The sequence below is a fragment of the Pelophylax lessonae genome (genome assembly GCF_965119305.1).
Source record: "Pelophylax lessonae genome assembly, chromosome: 4".
NCBI lineage: Eukaryota > Metazoa > Chordata > Amphibia > Anura > Ranidae > Pelophylax > Pelophylax lessonae.
The window spans coordinates 420420236-420443803 of NC_138771.1; the positions used below are offsets into that span (position 1 = coordinate 420420236).

Genomic DNA, 23568 nt, shown 5'->3' on the forward strand with positions numbered 1-23568 from the left:
CTAGATCGATCAATTGCGGAAGATATGTTTGAATTCTAGTAGCCAATACCTTTGTGAAAAGTTTAAGGTCTGTATTCAACAGAGAGATCGGCCTATAACTTGAGCATGATGTGGGATCTTTATCTTCTTTTGGAATGACCGTTATATGTGCCTGTAGTGTCTCCTTTGGGATTTTATTTCCTGTTCCCCACCTATTAAATGTTTCTACCATGTTCCTTTCCAATTGCGGAAGAAACATTTTATAGTATTGGATGGTATACCCATCTGGGCCTGGGGCTTTTCCTGCCTTAGTGTTGGCTATTGCTTCCGCCAGTTCTTTTTCTGTTATCTCCGACTCCAGGGCCTCCCTATCACTTTCAGTCAGACATGGCATCCGAGATGCAGTCAAATATTCCTTCATTTTGGGTTGTCCCGGAGTTGGAGATTGCAAGTTGTATAGCGACATATAGTAGGATTTAAATTCTTGAGCTATTTGTTTAGGGAGACTGGCTTTCTGTCCTGTACTTGTTACTATTTGTGGTATATATGATGCTAGCTTTTGTTCTCTCAGGGACCTGGCTAATATTTTACCACATTTATCTCCTGCTTCATACATAATTTTATGGCCTACTTGTATTGCTGCTTTTGCTTTGTAAGAAAGTAGATCGTTAATTTCCCTCCTTGTTATCATAAGATCTTTCCCTATAGTTGGGGAAACATTATGTTTATGTAAAGCTTCCAATTTTTGTAGTTTCCGTAATAGGGATTCTAATTTTTCTGTTCGTTGTTTTTTTATTCTGGCTCCATGTTTTATTAGAATACCTCTAATTACCGCTTTCTGCGTCTCCCATACTATCCCTGGGTCAGAGTCTATCGTAACATTAGTTTGAAAAAAAAAATTTAGTTCTGTTTTAATTTCGGTCGTAACAAGTTCATTCTGCAACAAGCTTTCATTTAATCTCCATGTCTTTTGTCCCCTGTCTTGTCTATCTGCTATTTCATAAGTCAAAACTATAGGGGCATGGTCAGACCAAGTAATCACATTTATTGTTATGCTTCTAATTGCTTGTAATTGATTATGGGGAATAAAAAAATAATCTATTCGGGAGTATGACTGGTAGACGGGTGAATAAAAAGAGTAATCTCTTTCCCCGGGGTGTAGTAAGCGCCATGCGTCCCATAGTTGGGCTTTATACAGGCATTTTGAAATATTTTTTCGAGTCCTCACTGGTATAGAAGAGGTTCCCTGAGATGTATCTTCTGTCGGTATTAATGGAATGTTAAAATCTCCTCCTAGTATTAAGTGCCCTTCTTTAAATTCTAACAGTTTGTCAATGTTTCTCTTTATAAAATTATCTTGTTGGCTATTTGGTACATAAAATGTGGCTAGAGTGATCTTGACGTTTCCTATGTAACCCTTCACAAATAAGAAGCGTCCATTAGGGTCTCTAATTATTTGTTCACTTTTACAAGGTACCTTTTTTGAAATTATAATAGAGACTCCTTTAGATTTTGTGTCTATGTTTGTGGCATGATATGATAGAGGGAAAAACCTATTTTTCAAGATTGGTATTTTACTGTCTCGGAAGTGTGTCTCCTGTAGGAAAGCTATATCAACTTTGAGGCGTTTTAAATCATGTAGAAGAATTCTTCTTTTTTCAGGAATATTAAGTCCTTTTGCGTTTACTGTATAAATTCGTAGTGTTTCCATGATCTCATTTATTATACACAGAAGGGGAAAAAAGGGAAGGAAAGGACACAAGGAAGGTAAAGAGGGAAAAAAAAAAAACTCAAGCTACCACAAACCTACTAAAAAGAGGGAGAATCCCTCCCCCTTTTTTTTTTTAACTAGTGTTATCTCGCTCTCCAGGCTATCTGGATCTCAGAGCGTATTCCTATCTAGGGTAGTGATCCAAGAGTGATTGGAGGACGTTGCTCCCGCCCTCCCTGTCCTGACAGACCATTTCATTTTAAATTTTTTAGAGTCCTTACATTTCCTAAAGATAAGGAGGGGAAAGAGAGGGAGACACGGGGCTCAGCAGGGGCGAGGGAAAAAAAAAAAGAAAAAGGGGGGGGGAATTCCCCTCTCGCACCCTCCTCCTTGCCTAATGCCTCCTCCCGTGTCCCCGCAGCGTCTCTCCCATTCACTTTCATCTCAATTGGAATTTATCTATTATTTATCTAGTGTCTCTTTTCCATCCGGTTTCTCCATGTTTTGGTATATGGGGTATATCTATTAGCCAATTTGGTATCCGTATTGGCTCACTTCCCAAAAACTTGAAAAGATCTGTCAGATCTGTGGGACTACGTAAGGTGTATGTTCTCATGTCCTTACGTATAGTAACTGATAGTGGGTAACCCCATCTATAAGTAAAGCCTAGCTCTTTAGCCTTCTCTAGGATTGGGCGTAGCAGAGCTCTTCTGTGTAGGGTGGCTTTTGAGATATCGGGTAAGATTTTAATTTTTGCACCTCCATATTCCACAGTTCCCAAGTCCCACGCTTTATGTAGTATCTCCTCTTTCTGGGTATACCGACAAAGATGGCATACACCAATTTTTATCAGGATCCCTGCAGAGCCTGGACTGACAGTGGACCTTAACTGTCAGCTGAAGAACTAAGTGCAGAACTAAGTGCACTCCTGTGACCCACAGGATAAGTATGGCCAAAAGAGTTCTCCTTTAATGTTGGCCCATAAGTTTCATTTACACTGGTATGGTAGTCTTACAGTTCTCCAATCTGAAAACATATTTTTTACACTTAATCTCCTCTTTGAGCACTTTAAATTATGGTCTAGCCACAAGAATGTAAAAAAAAGTAATACTTGCCAAATATATTTTATCTTTCTCTTAAAAGTAATTGTGAAATTGGTATTGCTTTTATTGCTTTTATAAGTGTGCTTACATGTGGTGGATATTTTGAAGTTTAGGCAATCTTTCCACGTACATTTTAACTAGTATGTGAACAGTGGACATGCTAAATACCTCATTGTTATAACCACATTGCCCCTCCCCCTCTCACTCAGCTATGACAGCTTTTCATCAATATCAGTTAAAGCAATCATTTTCTAATTATTCATTTTTAACCCTTTTTTTTTAATCATTTTGTTTTTCTTTAGATTTTTTTTTAATGTTGCATTGCAAAAGTGCAAAATGAAAAAAGACAGAATCAGGATTTTATTGTAATTTTAGCCAATTACTGGGAACCCGCCTACTGGGCACTTATACCCCCTTCCTGACCAGGCCAATTTTTAACTTTAAGCACTCTTACACTTTGAATGACAATTGCGCAGTTATGCAACACTGTTTCCATATGACAATTTTATGATATAAATAAAACTTTCTTTTGGTGGTATTTATTCACCACTGGGTTTTATACTGTTTGCTAAACAAACAAAAAAAAAAGACCTAAATGTGAAAAAAATACCAAAACTTTTTTCCTACTGAAGAAACCAATCCAATGGCGATACGCGTGGGGGGAATTCAGTCCAGGACGTCACACAGCTGCTGAAAACTGAATGGTGTGGTATGCAGTCTGACGATCGTTTAGTGATTTATATATGCTTTTTTAATCAAATTTCTTGTAGGTGTATTTTAATTGGGGCATCCTAATAAATTTTTTTAAATTGAGAGCACTATAGAGTTGCCTTTGTGTTACATGTGGTCCGTGCCAGGAATATTGGCACAGACTGGAGTACTAGATCTAAGGAAGGAAGTTTTACATCCACTTCAGAGTGACTGGCAGAAGTTGTGAAATAAGTCTGTTATTAACAGGAGTGAGGTGAGTGTTCAATTCACCTGGTGCTGGTTGCACCAGTGCTGTATCTTGGCCTAGGCCAACAAGGCTCAGGCCTAGAGTGGCACTTTGCAGGGGGGCAGGGCCGGATTAACATAGGGGCTATTGGAGCTGCAGCACCAGGCCCCCTCCCTTAAGATAGGCCCATCCAGCCAGCAGTATGAGCCTGATTTCTCCTGTCCATAAACGTCTATGGGACAGGAGAAGCGGTGGGTAAATGTAGGGGTGGCTGGCTGCACCTGGGTTGGCTCAGTGTGAATATTACAGTGTCACAGAGCACAGTTCCCCCTGCACAAATGGAAGAGGAGAGAGGTTGGATTGGCTCTGCCTTCTCCCGCCCCTCTCCCTCTGTGCCCGCACACACCAGTCTGTACAGTGAAGTGAAGGAGCCGTGTGGGTGGGAATTTATACACAGAGCAGCTCACAGATACAACATGAATAAGATGTGTGAGTGATAAGCCTCCAGGAACTATCCATATCTGAGCTCAGTGACTGGACTCTTCCCCCTGCCTCCTTTTTTCTCTCCCTCCCCCTCTTTTTTAACTTTTTCTCCAGCTTTAGCTGTTAAAACTGCAGCCAAAGTGTTTAGAATTGTGTCATCAGCCTATGGTAGTGCCCAGTGCTTTGTGCGTTTAAGTGGGTTCACACTGGTTTGCTATGGTTTGTCCCATTGCATGTGTATCTGCAGTTTTCCTGCGTTAAAGCCACAGTCTTATTGATTCCTATTAGGTTGCATGTTTTTTCTGTATTTTCTGAAAGCGCAACAAAATTCCTGCATGCTGCATCTTTGGTACACTTTAAGAAAAAAGAAAAAGCAGCAAAAACTTGCAACCTAATAGAAATCAATAGGATCGCAGCTAAAACTGCAGGTAAAACGCAGGAAACTTCGGATACACAAACATTGCGGCCAAACTGCACTAGTGTGAACCCAAAGGCTTGTACACACTTGCAGCTGGCACTGTCACTAAACTGAAAAGTGGCCGGCAGTGAGGAGGTGATATGATACCTCTTCACTGCATGTTTTACCCCCCAAATGCCAATTCCTGCAGATAATAGTATGGTTCACTTTGAACTCCACCTTATTTCTGTCGCTCTCTTTAGGTATTCAATGTGCTCTCATCTTATTTTCTACACATGCAATACCTAAAAAAAAGGAATTGAAATAAGGTGGAGTGCAAAGTGAATTTCTACACTTAAGCGGAGCCCTTCACAGAACATTTTAAGACATTGGTAAAGTATAACTAAATGCAATTTTTTTTTCTAGTTTGTTGATAGAGTGGAGAGGGATTAGATCCTCTGTCAGGTTTCAATAACTGCCTATGGCCCTGTTAGGGAGATTTACCCTTTCTTTTTGACTCTATTTGTCCTGTTTACTGTCATCATCACATGTGGAAGTAAATGAAAACCCTATATTTTGGGTGTCCCCGGAGCAGGAATAGAGGGGAAATCATCCAATGGTGACACAAGTTCTGGTAACAACCAGGGATTCCCTTACTTTGGAGGGATTTTCTCTTACTTCCTGTTTGGCTATGGGACAGAAAGTGAAGAGAAATCTCAATGGGACACAGATTGGAAAAAAAGCTGATGGGTATGAGCCTTGTTTCAGACTATTGCAAACACAGACATCGCATGCGATTTGCACCACATTGCTATGCAGATCACATGGGATGTCTATGCAATGCAAATTCAGCCATACATTTTGTATGGCTAAACTTCCATTGCATTCCCAAGAAAATGCTGCAGGAACCTTTTTTTCCCCGCACTGGAATTGGATCCAATGCGATCCAATTCCTGTCCAAATTTCATCTGCAAACCAATCTGGGGGTGTCATTACCTTTGTTTTGACACCGGCTGCTGTTCGCAGAGCGGAATGTGAACTGCCTGCGGGGAGATGCGATGCGGGAACCCACACAGGAATGGCGGTGGCTCCCGTATCGCAGTAGTGTGAACCCAGGCTAACCCCTCCTTACTCTATCCAAAAAAATAAATAAAATAAAAGCTTTCTCTTTGGTTACACTTTAAACCCAGAGACTGACGGCCTTTTACTATTAGTAGGAATAGTATTGCACATAATATCAGAGATATACAGAACTTCAGGTTTGGGTGGAGTAATATTTTCTATATTGCATTATTGTTTGATACACAGGATTTAAAATGTCCTTTTATTAGGGTTTACATCTCCCCAACCCCCCTCCCTTCCTCCTCCCTGTCTCTCCCATCTTCTCCCTTATGGCACAATAATAATGAGTATTATGTGGGTACAATGACGTTGGCATGAGTGTGCAGTGTATATAGTGACTAAGATTCTGTTTCCACCCAAAAGTAGAACTTCTGCTTTAAGGCCTCCTGACCCCCTGATATGCCACATTTGGCATGTCCTTTTTTTGAGGAAGTGGGTACCTAGATTTGACAGGTACCCACTCTCACTTCCTTAGCAAAAAATCGTTTGTTTTTTTATTTTATTTATTTCCATAAAAAGGCCCACCAAAATCTTCAGCACCAGGCCCATGATGCTCTTAATCCGGCCCTGCAGGGGGGCAGCAAAAAGCTGCACCCCGACCAAAAAAAAAAAAAAAAAACCAGCCTCCTCCCTGCTCCCGCACGAAAAGGGTCCCCTTCGGCTTACACTACACTTTTAGTATAGTGCCAGTCTCATGGGGTGAATTGGGCCAGAGGGCAGGGTCCAGGAGGCAAATTAGTCTGGCACCCACATAAAGCACTCACACCTGCCGGTATGAGTGAGGACATTTGGATGAGGACATTCGGACAGATCGCAGGCGGCCAACCACACTTAATACAACTGGCCCGATGGCCCCCAATGCTTTAATGAGTGGAACTGCAGCCTAATGCTCCACCTACCCTCCTCCACCCCCAGATATGGCAGGCATCATGTCAATAATATAATTTCATTTCTTTAAACATCCTTTACCTTGAGCGAGCATATTGAATTGCATCAAATACAATTAAGACTTTTAATTGTATAGGATGGAATTAATATTTTGGATCTGCTTACCTCATATATCCTATTGCAATATGTCACTGGATTAGTAAGATTACTCCTATCTTATAAGATATTTGGACTTGTGTTTGCTGCCACTGATTATTTTACTTATTTGTATAATGACTATGGACATCCTAGTCATTATACAAATAAATAAGTAAAATATTCCTATAATTACAATCAGTGGCAGCAAACACAAGTCCAAATATCTTAGGCTGCACTAATGGGCACTGATAAGCTGCACTGGTGGCCACTGATGGGGCTGTACTGATATGCTGCACTGATGAGGCTGCACTGATGGGCAGTAATAAGGCGGCACTGATAAGGCTGCACTGATGGGCACTGATGAGGCTACACTGATATGCTGCACTGATGAGGCTGCACTGATGGGCAGTAATAAGGCGGCACTGATAAGGTTGCACTGATGGGCACTGATGAGCCTGAACATATGGGAACTGATGAACTCCCAGAACACTCCCTGGAATCAGGAAGAACTCCCAGAACACTCCCTGGAATCAGGAAGAAGGACACAGCAGATTACACTGCGGCTTCAGATGCCCACATCCAAGATGGCTGTGCTCAGACAGCATTTTTAAAAGTACGATTTTGACTAAAATCCAATACACTTTGTGGCAGTCCTTTACGCTTGAGAAAGGAGCCGAGTGCGCATGCTCCGAAACGCGTTGCGTCATTTCCGGGAGCCTGCGTTCCACTGCGGCTTCCGGTGTTACCAAGTCTCCAGACCAGCTTCCTGTGACGTCACCTCCGGGCCGGATCGTGCGGCTGGATACGCTGATACACGGACTGAAGCTTACCCCAGTGTAAGTTATTATGTAAAACGTTGTGCAATAAATTACTTTGGCTTACTACATGGCGCCTGTCTCTCTTCTCACTATGAGAACTGATGAGGCTACGCTGATGGGCACTGATACACTGTGGTTGTGGTCTGTGGTTTACAGATGACAGAACGGGTCAGAAATAGGAAGGGGTGTGGCCTTTACAGGAAGGGGTGGGTCATATTTAAATTATGGGATGCACAAGTTTAGTCAGGCCTAGGGCAGAAAAAACCTAAATACACCACTGGGTTGCACCAATTCATTTGTTTAAAAAGATTTGAGCATGGCAGTGGAATATATATTTATACAGAACTTTTACTTTACACATTTATATGTTTATTCATTCATTATTATTGTCTGTGGTTGTGGTCTGTGGTTTACAGATGACAGAACGGGTCATAAACAGGAAGGGGTGTGGCCTTTACAGGAAGGGGTGGGTCATATATACATGATGGGGTGCACAAGTTTAGTAAGGCCTAGGGCAGAAAAAAACCTAAATACACCAATGGGTTGCACCAGTTCATTTGTGTAAGAAGATTTGAGCACGGCAGTGGAATATATATTTATACAGGACTTTTACTTTACACATTTATATGTTTATTCATTTATTATTATTGTATTTTGTGATTTAATAAGAGTTGTTCACAGTATTGAATATTTCAGCAGCGCTGCACCATATGTTTATATATATTGATTATTCCTTAGTGTGGTGAAATCACTAATATGTGTTCAGCAGCTACTGAACACAGAGTTTGACATATAGTTATTTTGTTTGATCGCTGAGTGCCAGTTCACACTTCCGCGTTTGCGGAGATTGCATGTAATTCGGAGCGCACTGCTCCTAATTACATGCGATCTGATGTGCGGATGCGAGTTCAGCCATACACTTTGTATGGCTGAATTCGCACTGTATCCGCACCAAACATGCACATGAGGCTTTTTTTGAGCCGCAGTAGAATCGGATCGCACAGTGGTTCACACTTCTGTGATCGGATTCTGTGCGTACTTGCAGATCGCACTGCGATATGCGATCACAACTGGGGGTGCCGTTAACTTTTAATTGACACCCCCTGCGTATCGCATATGGCAGTGTGAACTGCCAGATGTGCGGATGCGATGCGGGAACACGCTGCATATTCGCAGCGTTCCCGCATCGCAGAAGTGTGAACCGGCACTAAGTGTAGGAGTTACAATAAAAATAAAAATAGAAAAGTATACTGTATCTCACAAAAGTGAGTACACACCTCACATATTTGTAAATATTTTATTATATCTTTTCATGTGACAACACTGAAGAAATGACACTCTGCTACAATGTAAAGTAGTGAGTGTACAGCTTGTATAACAGTGTAAATTTGTTGTCCCCTCAAAACTACTCAACACACAGCCATTAATGTCTAAACTGCTGGCAACAAAAGTGAATAGACTCCTCAGTGGAAATGTCAAAATTGGGCCCAAAGTGTCAATATTTTGTGTGGCCATTATTATTTTCCAGCACTGGCTTCGGTAAGGGAGCCAGTCCATTAGTGGTGGTGGGATAACTGCACATCCAGTTGCTGTGAATTTCTTTCATTTGGAGTCACATTGAATGTGTTCTGTTATATCATGGACGTTTTGGACTTTTCATTTCAACACTTTCATTTATCATTTTATCAGTTTTTGTAATATTGCATCAATTTATTTTGTGAATTGCATATTTATGTACTTGCATTGTAACCCACTTTATTTATCAGTATTTTTGTTACTCATTTGCATGGGTTGATCAGATCACTTGATTTGTTGTGATTTTCACACATGGTCTAGGTTACTTATTAGTGATGGACCTTCTGTTCAGTTTTTATATTTAATGTTGTCATTTGTTTGACAAGATTATTTAAAAAGTTTAGCGCATCTGCTTTTTTTCACTTTATCACATTCATTCCTATTTGGATCTAAGGTTGCAGCTTTACTTTATTTATCCAGCGCACTTTTTTTCATTTATCTTTATATTGGATTTCTGCCAGACATATTATTTGGTGCGGAGGCCAAATAATTAAATTTTAGTCTTATCTGACCATAACACCTTCTTCCATGTGGCCTCAGAATCTTCAAGGTGTGTTTTGGCAAAGCTCAGTTGTCACTGCATGTGGACTTTTCTTGAGGAGTGGCTTTTTTCTTGCAACCCTCCCACATAAGCTACATTTGTGGAGAATTTGTGATATTGTTGTCACATGCACATAATGGATATGCTTTGTCATAAATTCCTGCAACTGCTTCAGAGTTGCTGTAGGCCTCATGGTAGACTCTCTGACCAGTTTCCTCTTGGCTCTTTCATCCAGTTTGGAGAGATGTCCTGATCCAGGGAGGGTCTGTGTTGTACCAATCACATTCCACTTAATAATAGACTTCGCTGTGCTTGCATTGATAAAGCCTTCCACATTTTTTTGTATCCATCTTCTGACTTGTGCCTGCCACATCTTTATCCCGGAGATCTTTTGACTGCGCCTTTCTACCCATAGTAGAATGTTTGCTTTAGGTTCACTACCAGGGACTGCTCCAGGAAAGCTTTTTTCATGCTGAGCTAATAAAAATGAACACAGCTGATCACAGTTAAAAGTCAAATGACTTTGTATGCCATTGAGAAGGTGATTAGCTATACCTTATTGAGTTTACAAGTCATTTTTAGGAGGGGGTGATCCTCCGGTGGACCTTCAGCTTTCCTTGCTGGGAGCTTGCCGGAAAATGACTCACGCGCGCATGCGCGGGAGTGACGTCATTGCGGCTCCGGCCAATCACAGTGCCGGAGCCGCCGAACCCGGAAAAGACGCAGAGGGATCATGTCAGCTACCACAACGGTGTCTGGGGGTCCGTGTCAGGGCTTCGGTCTAAGGTAAGTAATTCATAATGAGCTAGTATACGATGCATACTAGCTCATTATGCCTTTGTCTTGCAGGGGTTTTTTTTTTTATTATTAATTATTTATTTATTTATTTATTTAGGTATACAACCCCTGTAAAGGCTTGTACTGCTCCTTCCAAGGTTTCAGTAATCAACATGATGTTCTGAACAACCACAGCTTTGCTTTGTCTTGGGCTCAATTGGTAGTGGCAGAAGTGAACAATGAACACAGCAGGGACCCTCAAGAATGGTCCAAGCAGGTTTGTCCTGCACTTTTATTCAGGAGTTATACAGTTTCCAAGCAGGATCCAGCCTTACTTTTGAGTCTAAAACTACCTGGACCTTTTGTGGCTTGGAATCCAGGACAATACTAGAAATGACAACATCTTCTAAATATGCTGAAGCATATGCTTTGTGGGGCCCTATTGGCGCTTTTCCACTGCATGGAACCAAACGGTTCGGCTCGCTTTTGCGCTTTTCCACTGCATGGTACCGCATGGTACGGTGTTGGAACGGTTCGGTACAGTACGGTACGGCGGCGCTTTTCCGCTACATGGAACCGAACGGTACAGCTCGCTTAAACAGTACCACCTCAGTTGTGGTTCCAAGAGGGCCGTACCGGTACCATATCCCACAATCCTTTGCATGCAGCCTTGACTGTTTGTCACTACTAGCCACTGATTGGTCAGAGAATCATTGTTATCCCTCCCACTTTACTGTAGTGGAAAAGTAAACCGTACCAAACCGTACCGAACCGTTCCAACACCGTACCATGCGGTACCAGCAGTGGAAAACCAAACAGAGCCAAGCAGGGCCGAGTGGAGCCGAGCCGGTACTTGCAGTGGAAAAGTGCCATATGTAAGCAAAAAGGGAGGACCACATACTTGAACAAATATGTATTTTCTTTTGTCTGTTAAATTAATCTGCCAGTACCCATAATTAGGCTTGAGGTTGGTAATGTACCTTGCAGGACTCAACCCTTCAATCAACTCATCCATCCAGTGCATGTAATAAGAATCATATTTTGATATTTTGTTTAGTTTCCTGAAGTTTATTATGGAACCTTAAGCTTCCACTATTGGACTTGAGTCACTTGACTACTTGCTGCTATTAGATTCCTCTGTGAATGCATAACATTTTCTGTACTTCTTTTGAAATGGCTTTTCTCTGAGCTTCAGGTATCCAATAGGATCTTAACTTTTCTTTGACAATGAGGCTCTGTCAAAACATACTGGTGAATTATTTTAGTTCAGCCTGGAAATTCTGAAAACACCTCTCAAATGTTCTGCAAAAACTCTCTCATCTACTGAATCTGATTAGCAGATAGGATCTCTGACATTCTAATCTTCTATTACACCTTTTGTTGGCGATACTTTGGATTGTCTTTCTGCTGAACCCTTTCATGGATTTATTCAGTTAGTTTGGCATATTTGGGGGGGGGGGGGGTGGGGTGGCTCTCTTACTCGGCTGATATGTCTGGTAGTTGACATTTTCTTTCTGATCTCATAGAGTCCCTGCTACTTTGTCAAAACCTACCCAGACCTGCACATAAACCTCCCTCCACTGATGTGTGTCCCTCCACTGGTCTGTTGTTTTTTTTTTTTTTTTCTTTTTTTAACCTGTTTTACTGACTTTCTTAAATGTAAACTTCTGCCAAAAATTATACCTATATCTTTGAGAAGCACTGAGGATGAGACCCAAAATCAGAGAATCGCCCTGTATTTGTAATCTTAGTCAAGTATTTGTAATCTAAAACAGGGGCCTTCAAAAAAACAAAAAAATAATAGTAACCAAAAAGATTTAGCAAAAGATGAATGGCAGAATGAATAAACACTCAGCAAGTAGGCTGTGTCTTTCTAGTTATTTTACAAAGGAAATGTTCATGATTAAATGGAGTATAAATGAGTTAGGGGTAGAATAATACCGAGACCACAAATCACTTAAATTGAGGACAATAAAGTCAGGACACCATTGCATAAAATGTGACTACACCAGAAATAATAATAAATAACTTTACTTAATAGAGAAATAACAAAATAGCATTTATGTAAGAATAGAAAGTCTATTTATAAAAAAAATGTTAGATGAACGTCACTTGCTTTCTTAAAGGCTACATGGATATTCCCAGTATTTTCTCGGAATCTATGACAACTTCATCTAGTGGCCAAATGTGATGTGCTGTTCTGAAATACCTTAATCAGATAATATATAGAATTTTGGCCACTAGATGGAGCTGACACTCATTGGAAGTCAAAATGTTAGGGGAAATTCATATGGCTTTGACAACCGCTTATGACAAAAAAAAAAAAAAGGTCCCTAAGTGTCACAGGATTCAACATATACAATTTTATTCTGTTTAACAAAACAAGATAAATGTACTTTTAAAATGAATGGAAAATAAAAGATTTGAAATGTGCAAAAAAAATGTAATATATCTGTTGTAGTTTTACATCCCAAAGTTCCCCCGTAAAAGATTATCTATATGGTTGATGTTGGATGGGAGTTTATAAAGTAGGAATAGGAATGATTAATTCTGCCCAGGTTTAAATAGGGGGTTATGGTTGTTGAATACTGTTCAAAACTTGCAAAACCCAAGCTTAGCCACACGAGCCATTGAAGCCATGCAGCGAAATTTTTGATGCTAAATACTTAATACTAAATGATTAAATACAGCAGCAACAACATGGAAAAAAAAGACTTTTAAAGTACTTTTGGCTAAAATAAATTACTTTTTTATCAATTGGTAATTGACTTAAATTAACCAATGAAGTCTAGGGAGCAAATCTTGATGCTAAATTGATTCTAAAACATAGATGATAAAAAATCACAGCAGCAAAAACTTGGAAAAGGGGCTTTTTAGGTACTTTTGGTTACAGCACCTGTTTTTTGTTTTTATCAAGTGGTGATACTATATCATTTGGTGATACTATATGCAGCTGATGTAGATTAGAAAGTTCCCCAGAAGCCTGAATGCTGGCAATCTCTAATATACAGATAACAACACTTAATAGCAGTGTAAATAGCTGGCAAATACTTCTTCCTTCCACACCAGTTATTAGTCTATCACTATGACATACATCGTTGCAAGCCAATAGGAAGGTGCAGGAAGTAGTGTTAAGTCAGCTATCAATGTACTGTAACTTAAGATGGCCTCATCCTGTTATAAAGAGGTGACACAAGAAGGATCTGTTTTACATTTACATTTAAACCTATAATTGGCTTCTATGTATATAATATCATATGTAAAGTATCTCACAAAAGAGAGTACACCCCTCACATTTTTATAAATATTTTATTATATCTGTTCATGAGACAACACTGAAGAAATAACACTTTGCTACAATGTAAAATAGTGAGTGTACAGTTTGTATAACAGTGTAAATTTGCTAAAAATAACTCAACACAATGCAGCCCCAGACCATGACACTCCAACCACCATGCTTGACTGTAGGCAAGACACACTTGTCTTTGTACTCCTCACCTGGTTGCCACCACACATGCTTGGAACCATCTAATTCACTGAACCAAATAAGTTTATCTTGGTCTCATCAGACCACGGGACATGGTTCCAGTAATCCATGTCCTTAGTCTGCTTGAATTCAGCAAACTGTTTGTGGGCTTTCTCGTGCATCATCTTTAGAAGAGGCTTCCTTCTGGGACGACAGCCATGCAGACCAATTTGATGCAGTGTGTGGCATATGGTCTGAGCACTGACAGGCTGACCCCCCTACCTCTTTAACATCTGCAGCAATTTTGGCAGCATTCATACGTCTATTTCACAAGAAAACCTCTGGATATGACACTAAGCATGTGCACTCAACTTCTTTGGTCGACCATGGAGAGGCCTGTTCTGAGTGGAACCTGTCCTGTTAAACAGCTGTATAGTCTTGGCCACCATTCTGCAGCTTAGTTTCAGGGTCTTGGCAATCTTCTTAAAGCCTGGGCCATCTTCATGTAGAGCAACAATTCTTTTTTTCAGATCATTAAAGTTCTTTGCCATGAGGTGCCATGTTGAACTTCCAGTGACCAGTATGAGATAAATGAGAGCGATAACACCAAATTTAACACACCTTCTCCCCATTCACACCTGAGACCTTGTAACACTAACGAGTCACATGGCCCTGGGAAGGGAATATAGCCTAATGGGCCCAATTTGGACTTTTTTACTTAGGGGTGTACTCACTTATGTTGCCAGCGGTTTAGACAATAATGGGTTTGTGTTGAGTTATTTTTAGCAAATTTACACTGTTATACAAACTGTACACTCACTATTTTACATTGTAGCAAAGTGTTATTTCTTCAGTGTTGTCACATGAAAAGATATAATAAAATATTTGAAAAAATGTAAGGGGTGTACTCACTTTTGTGAGATATTGTATATATCATATTTTATGAACTTGCAATGTATGAAAAAACACTTCCAATTTCAGGCCATATGTTCTTCAGTGCTTAAATGTTTTTTTCTTGTTGGCTATGCCTTTGAATAAATAGTTGCTTAGACATCCAATGAGCAGGTTATGGAAGAAGTGAAGATGAATTCACGTGCTGAAACAATAATGCAAAAAAATAAAAAAGTCAGTGTAGTAGAAGAAAACTGTTGTCTAATTAAAAGCCAAGACATTGCTCTAAAATTAAGGGATTTTTTTTTTTTTTTCTAATGAGGATGATGCCAGCATTTTCTCACCGATAAAGATGTTGCCAAGGGTGGCTCCATGGCTTGCAGGGCCCTATAAAGCCCCCCATAGCCTCCCTTACGTGCGCAATCACAGTATGCCTCCCGCCGCCTCCTGTGCTGGACATGCACAGGCAGCCCAGGGAAATAGAAATTATGACAATATAGCACGTGTCACGGTTCTAGGCATGATGGGGCATGTGCCTTGAGGAGGGAAACCATGAGACTTGTTTTTAACTGAGAACTCCCCAACCGAAAGTTCAGGAAAGCCACGTGGAGGGAACTGTAAGCGGTGCTATTTCTAGGTAAAGAAAAGTAAGTGTTTTGTGGCATTGTGCCAGATCATCAATAAATGGTAAGTATCATGAAAAAGTTTTAATGAGTTTTCATGATACTTAGGATGTGGGTACCTGTATTTTAGAATAAACCTTTTCCTGAGCAGTTACTTCAAAATATAATAATTGGTAAGTGATTAATAAAGCAAGTGGAATATGGCTGTAATAAAACCACTAAAAAACGCTAATAAAAAGCTTTAGTACTACTTTAAACCATTAAGCACCCCCAGAAAATACTTATAGTTCCTGACCTTGTAATAGTAGATAAAAGGCTTCCCAGTATAATATGCAAAGTGTAGCAATGGGCCTGTTTTCAGGCTGTGCTGGTTTTAGTACCCCCCCCCCCCCCAACGGTTGAGTCCTTTGGTGTCATTCCATGCTACTTGACTGCATGAACAGGGTACCGTTTTCTAATCTCTGGGCTTTTTTAGTCCATATGTCTCTACTTTGCACACCACACCTTAGGTGACTAATGATGAAGGTTACCTATTCTCACTGCTTCAGCAAAGCCTGTCAGAGTGGGTAGAGGACTGAGCCACTACAGACGAGCACAGGGCTGGATCAAGTGAGTTATGCTTATGGAAAATGTAGGTCAGTATATAGATGAGTTTTTCAAACTCCTAGTAACAGAACTTCCCAGTTAAGTAAGTTATACTGGCCATTTAATAAAAATTATAGAGGATATCTGGGTCCCAGAGGGAACATTGCTAATTGGTCTAGACATTAAGACCCTTATAAGTATCTAAATAATCAAGACAAAGGGAAGTGAAGAACAAGAGCACTAAAACTTTATTTAAAGATGTTGTAGTTAAATTTTGCCCACCATAACTTAATGATTGATAGGGTCCATTACACCCAAGTACAGGGGCTTACTATAGGCACTACTTGTACAACAACATATGCCAACCTGTACCTCGGGTGGTTGGAGCACCACATATTTTTCATTTTTTATGACTTTAGGGAATATGTAGAGCATAGTAGCAACATGGCATTGCTTCATAAACAATGTGATTCTTTAGTGGCTTGGCACAGTAAAAAAAAATGCTTAAGAGTTTTATTAAAAGTTAAATCCAGATTTATTTAAAAGTAACCTTTTTTTTTCAAATGAAACATCTAACTTTTTTTGGATATGGCACTAAAATCAATACTGACAGAAGATTCACAACTTAACTCCATCATAAAGAAACAATTAATAACATTATCTTATGCGCAGACTGGGTCAGTATTTAAAGTTATTTTAAAGTAACATTGTTACCCCAACATATTCCTGATACGTGCCTGCTGTATCATGTACTTGTATGAGAAAGTATCCTGTTCTCTTTGTATTGCTTCCTTTGCGTGAAATCCATGGTGTTCCTGCAAGTCCCTCTGCTTTCCTACTGAAATCTGACCACACTAAGCAGGAAGGCACACCGTGGTCATTTCCCTAGATATGCTGGGAATTCACTGTGCTCTCCTCCAATGACCAGACTTGTCGTGACACTCCCCTGCTGCACAGCCATTTACTGAGATACTCTGCTGCTTCCCCCCAGCTAAGAACACAGGGAACAGATTGAATGTGGTAATTTATATAAAAGGAAAAAAAGGTATTTATAATTTTTTTTTACATCTTTAAAAAAATGTTTTGTATTTAATTTCTATTTTAAACTGAATGGCTTGTTTTACAATGAGATCATTTACAATCACTTTAAGAGCAAGACAAACTTACTCTAAGATCTCTGGCTTTTTGGAGAAGGCCATACATTTTGGAGCAAAAAAATAGTTTTTAACCTATAACAGCCAAAATAGTGAAAGTTGCATGATAGATAAAAAGCATAAGATAGCGGATAAAATGACCAGAACGGTAACAATCTTGGACACAAGGTAGAGGAATACCTTAAAAAAGCCAGAAATACTGGCAAAACATCAGGTGAAGTTAGCATGTTGTGATCCAACATGATGCTCTTGGATGATTCAACTTATGAATTATGTTTTATTAATAAAAGTAACCCAGAACTTAAAACACTGTATTAGTGACTGAATTCTATTTTCTCAAGGAACCTTGTGAATATGATTTGTGAAAGATCTTTTTGGTCTGACCCAGGAGTGGAAACACTAAGCAAGCAGCAACTCTAAGGATTGCTCTAGTGGTCTCCCACAAGGGATCAGTGGAGTGGAAGGACTGCAATCTCCTTAAAGAGAATTGGGAAGAGTGTTCTGACTACCACAACTAGAAAAAAAAAAAAGTAACTGCCTATGAACTGTATCCAGGAGCAATTATTTTCTAGTGCAATATAGATGAGGAGTACAGTGTCAATATGGATCTCTAGTTAAGAGGTATGGGTTAGGCCATGCTTTTTTTCTGTTAGGTGTTGAATCCCTTAAGGGAACCGGTTAACATAGCACATTATCCTGTTTAATTCTTTGCAGTGTCGTGGACTTGCAGTGTGGTTGGACAGCTTACCCCGCAACTTCACCCAACCTTCTGCATTCTGACCACACTGGATGAAGGACACTATTAAATTGTGCTTCAGCCTAGGATGGATCTACAACCAGCATTGACAAAACTAAAAATGCAATTGTATTTAAAAAGTCACTGCAAACATTTTAGTGGGACCAAGTGGGGTTCAAACATTTTAAAATTCTGGCGATACCTCTTCTTTAAACCCCAAATCCAAACAAAAACTTTTTTTGTGTTAAGTGGGGTTTTTGTGTGTAGAGTGGGGTTATTTATTTTGATCTGTGTCTCTTGAGAGAAGATCACAAGGTCTCCATCTTGGGTCGCCTCACTTTGTGTATTGGTGGCAGTTGTCATCAAGACATATAGAGGCCGAATCTTTCCAGCAGGGACACATAGCACAATAAAAAATTGGCAGAGGGTTTAAGCAGTCCCCACTCTATCCAAATCTAAAAAAGTTTTGCCTCTACATACACTTTAAATATACTGTATTTCAACAGAAAGTTAATTTTAACACTGTAAACACCATGGGTAACCCAGTGTTGGTAACTTGTCTGGGCTAGCTGAAAAAGCTGGTAGACAAGCTCTTCATAGAGTTCTCTGATACAACAGTATGGCAACTCCATGATCAGAAGACTTCTAGCACAGAGAAAAGTTTCAGCATCGGGGCCCATGGATTGGCTGATTGGAAGTATCTAATACTCTGATAGGGCTGCTAAGCAGGGAAAGCACTTGGATGACAGGTGCATAGCAGTACAACTTTGCCTTTTTGCAGGAGATTCTCTAATGACTGGTCACTGCAGCTCTCTATCCTTGTGAAGACTCTGAATGATCTAATTTATTGCAGGCAGCCTGTAGTTGGTAGGCTTTCTGTCCACCCCCTACAAAGATATAGCTATATACATAGCTATTTGTTATAAATATAAATTCACAATTTTTGTTTTACCTTCTTCACTTGACAAATTTCACATGTATTTCTTGATGTTCTTCTTTAAGGTTTGCATGTAATGTTGTTTCTGCATTCAAAGTAGCTTAAAAATAAAAAATAAAATATATGTGTTATTAACATAAAATAGTGCCTATGATATTTTCCTATATGAACTCTTTAAAGACAAAACATCAAAAATCATTGGTAAAATTAAAAAAACCTAGGAAATTTACCATGGTAATATTTAGTAATCATAGTAGAGCAGCTACTAATAAAGTAAATGGTTCTGGCAGGAGTGGTATTTATTCATATACTGTATATATATATATATATATATATATATATATATATATATATATATATATATATATAAAATATATATATATATAAATACTATATTGTCAATAAAGAGCTATAACAGCTTCACCTCTTCTGGGAAGGCTGTGCACAAGATCTAGGAGTGTGCCTATGGCAATGCTTGGCCCCTTAGTTTCACTGAAGGGAACTCTTAAGGCATCAGCATACCAAGACATTTTGGACAATTTCATGCTCCCAACTTTTGGAACAGTTTGGGGATGGCCCCTTCCTGCCCCAAGATGACTGTGCACCAGTGCATAAAGACCTGGATGAGTGAGTTTGGGATGGGCCAACTCAATATTGAATCCTACGGACTAAGACTGGGAGGCCAATTAAAGTTCATGTGCGTGTAAAGGCAGGCGTCCCAATACTTTCTGCAATATTGTGTAGAGATGGTGTTGTTCAAACTGTTGTTTGTTATTAAAGTTCTGCAAAGACAGTGACTTTGAATTATGGGAGATATAGTTATGGGAGAAGCCAGGACCATAGCCTGCTATGTAAGGAGACTCTTCTCCCAGGGAGCAATGTGACTCGCGGAGCTTGCTGGGAGTGTCTTTATAAAGGGGGCGGGATACAATTTTGCTCTATTGCCTCGAGGACAGCGCGCTGTAAGGAAGGGGAAGAGCTGCTGTGGTTCGCAGAGAAGCAGGCCAGTGGCGGACACCAGAGCTGAGGCGGGCGGTGTGTGCATGGAGGAGACTCGGTAGTGTGACCGAGAGGAAGGTCGTTTGACAGGCCGAGGGAGTCGCTGAGCAGAGTGGGGCCTGGTTGTAGCGGAGAACAGAGTTCCCGGTTTGGGTCAGAGATATCCAGTATCCACATCTACATCACTCACAGACCTAGACTGAGTCAGGTCAGGACTGCCAAAATGTTTGAATAGGAAGCCCATACTGAGTTATAGAAATAACACTGGACACTGCAGTTACATATAGTGCGAGGTGGGTGAATTAGGCCTTAAGCCCTATGTCCAGTCCTAGGCTGTTAGCCTGTTAAGAAGCATCCAGATCTGTTTTACATTCATCTCTGTGGATTACAATTATTGACTACTTTGGGGATTACAGTTCATCATCACCTTTATTTGGATTACAATTACTTTCCCTGGATTGATTGGGGATTCCTTGCCGGTGAAGACTAGTGAGGCCTCACTCTCCAGGAGACTCTTGCAATTCAGTATAAAGGGGGCCCCCGTTAGTACACAGAGTGCACTCTGATAATTGAGCTAGTATTGTTATACTGTTTATTCTATGATATTCACTAAGTCTAGTCAATCTTAATTTGCGGTCACTCTCTATATAAACTAAAATATTCAGCGTGTTATTATTGTTGCTGAACGCAGTCCTCTACCACATATATGTTCTCATTTACATATATATGTGTGGCCTGTGTTCCAGATCCTGAGTACTGAACTCTATTTAAATTGTTGGTTGGGAACTTAGGATCTACTTCATTGGCAACCTTTGCATTTTCTCTGATTCTGTTTGTATACTCTTGTTTTATTTCAAATCTAAAAGCAGTAAATGTGTTCTTTCACTGAAATACTTGTGGTTCTTAATCATTTAACATGACAGAACTAATAGTGTCAGTTGGGTCGGAGCAGGCTCAGGGTGAAAGAAGGGAAGAGGATACACCTGCATTAAGCCACTCCCCTGGGAGCAGGGCTACATATATATATATTTTTTTTTTCACTACTATAGAGAGTATTGAATGCCTGTATGGGTGCAAGTTTTTACCTTAGATTGTAAGCTCCTTCAGGGCAGGGACTGATTTGACTGTAAAATATATAAAGTGCTGCGTAACATTGACAGCGATATAGAAGTACCTATTATAATAATAATAACTATGACTTTTAGATACAGGAATGATAACAAATACCAATGTTTCCTAACAATGCAATACAATTCTTTACTGTGTGTTACACATGGAATCCCCCTTGATCTATTTCTCTTCTGTCCTGTTCATGAAAACACATTCATCTCTTTCAATGTTCTCACTCTACATACAATAAATCCTCTGGATGACCCCATTCTTTTCATTTCTACACGATCTCTGCTAACACCTCTTCCCAATTCTCTGTATTGATATCAATCCTGGCCACATTACGTAACTGACTTCTCCCAATCGATTTGCGCACATGCGGTGAGTGGGAAGCTATCACACCTTAGTAACTGCTTCTTGCCTTTTTTTTATAAAGGTGTTTGGTGTATATAGATGTAGGCCATTTACACACAGGGAGGTTGATTTATTAAAGCCAAATATGCTGTGCACTGTAAGTGCAGTTGCGCTAGATCTGAGGGGAAACTCTGAAATGAGGGAAAGCTCTGCTGATTTCTATCATCCAATCATGTGCAAGGAAAAATGTGTTCTTTTTTTCCCTTGCATGTTCCTCTTAAATCTAGAGCAACTGCACTTGCAATGCACTTGAAGTGCACAGACTATTTGCCCTTAGTATATCAACCCCAAAGTGTCTAAAAATGCCACTTGTTTTTTATCCATTGTCAAACTGAATTGTATATCTGGGTCTTGTTCATTTAACCATTCATTAATTGTGGTGAGGGATTCTGTGTCACCCCACCAGTTCATGTAGATGTCTTCAATGAAACACCATCACATCACAGTGTTGGGTGAACATCTCATAGACAAAAATGGGATAAATCAAAAATGTTCCATAACCAATCAATGGGGCAACATTGTATCCCATCACCACCCTGACACTGCAAAAATAAGCAAGTTCATCGGAAGAAAAAAAAGAAAAGAAAACCCAAGTTCATTAGAATTAAAATGAACTTATTTTAAAACAAATCAATTTAAAGTGGAACTGCACCCATAACAACTTGCTTCTTGCTGGAGGCTGTCATTTTGCTGAAGCCCAGAGCCCTCAAACAGCAGTAAATCATAAAGTGGAGCTAAACTCTTTGATTTAACAGTTTAAAAAAACAGTTACATTCCTGGAATTTCGGGATTGTTAACTGTCACATTTGATTGTGTCCTCAACCAAACCATCAAATGGCTGGTGTCATAACTGATCACATGCGCAGCACCCTGGCAGTAGCAGTTTAAAGAGAAGCAGCGGTTGTAAAGGATAGGAGGGTTTAATTTTGCTTTAAGGCTGTCAGCAGACCGGCCTCTACAAACTGCCTTAAAGAGAAGGTAAACCCACCAAAAAAAATGTAAAAAAAAAGAAAAAACCCTGTAAGACAAAGGCATATTGAGCTTGTATGCAGCGTATACTAGCTCATTATGAAATACTTACCTTAGAACAAAGCCCCCGCAGTGCCGCCCGCTCAGCGACAGGACGGCCGACATGCTCGGCCGTCCTGCTTCCTGGTTTGCGTCCTCCGGCCATCTGATTAGATAACATCTCACAATTTAGAAGTACAATGCATTCGTTGTGTATAAGCCGCCGGCCGGACGGCTCCGCACATCCGCACTTCCTAGTCGCAGTAAGATGACGTCAGTACGCCGTGTCCTTACGTCGTTTCATCACAGATGACATTTTCAAAGGTGCTTTGGAAACTTCTAAATTGTGAGTTTTATTCCTTTTCTTTTAAATAAAGTCTATGCGGTTTTACACTATGGCCCCTCTTATTTCTTTATGGCGGTGATCATCTTGGGGTCATTCCTTGGAGTTATCTGGGTTGGAACCTGCCTTAATAAGAAGTTCTAGATGCAAGTGTTTCATCTTTGGAGCTTGAGTTACCTGCAAGTGTTTTACTACTTTTGTTTGGTAAGAAGCCAATTTATCTGGTGAAGGATAGCATTGTCATTTGGGTGTTCATGCGATTGCCATTTTTCACTTTGGTAAGGAGTACCTTAAGGTGTCTTTCTATAAAGGATCTTCATTTTTCTTTTGGTTTTTGTGCATGCCTATCTACCCTGTTTTGCAAGCAGTGAAAAAGATTGGTGGAGGTTACACCTTTTTCACCATTTTTGTGCACTTTTTCTGTTTTAATCACTGATAATCACATTGGTGTCAATAGTCACAATTTACCATATTTTGTTGGGTTTTACGCTATTGCGTCTCTTTTTTTTTTCATAATTTTTCATGACCCAACGATCACATTCATCACGAGTCTTCTGGTTTCCTGCCTTCCATCAAGTGGATAAGATTCTGGTATTAAAGAACCTGCATTAATCTTTTACCTATCTGGTAAGCATATATCCATGAGGAGCCTGGTTTGAGAATCACGGATTACACCATTTTTATTTATGGACTTTATATGGACTTTATTTGTTCCATTCTTATTGTTTTAGGGCGACTTGTTTTATAATTTGGTTCACTGGGGTGTGGTCACACTTGAAGTTGCAGCTTTTCACAATTTCCATTAGCGCGGTTATTATTTCCATTACACACCT

The 23568-nt window shown here is 39.9% G+C and overlaps 1 protein-coding gene across 1 annotated transcript in view; it reads right to left on the reverse strand.

Moving 5' to 3' along the window:
- Positions 1-18881: 18881 nt before the first annotated feature.
- The window catches only part of LOC309552678 (uncharacterized protein), a gene marked incomplete at both ends in the record, with an annotated part of 55389 nt that continues 50702 nt past the window's right edge, over positions 18882-23568 (reverse strand). Inside the window, one exon of the mRNA XM_082253607.1 lies at positions 18882-18961. Within this exon, the coding sequence (XP_082109733.1) occupies positions 18882-18961 (80 nt within the window). The remainder of the gene's footprint in view (positions 18962-23568) is intronic.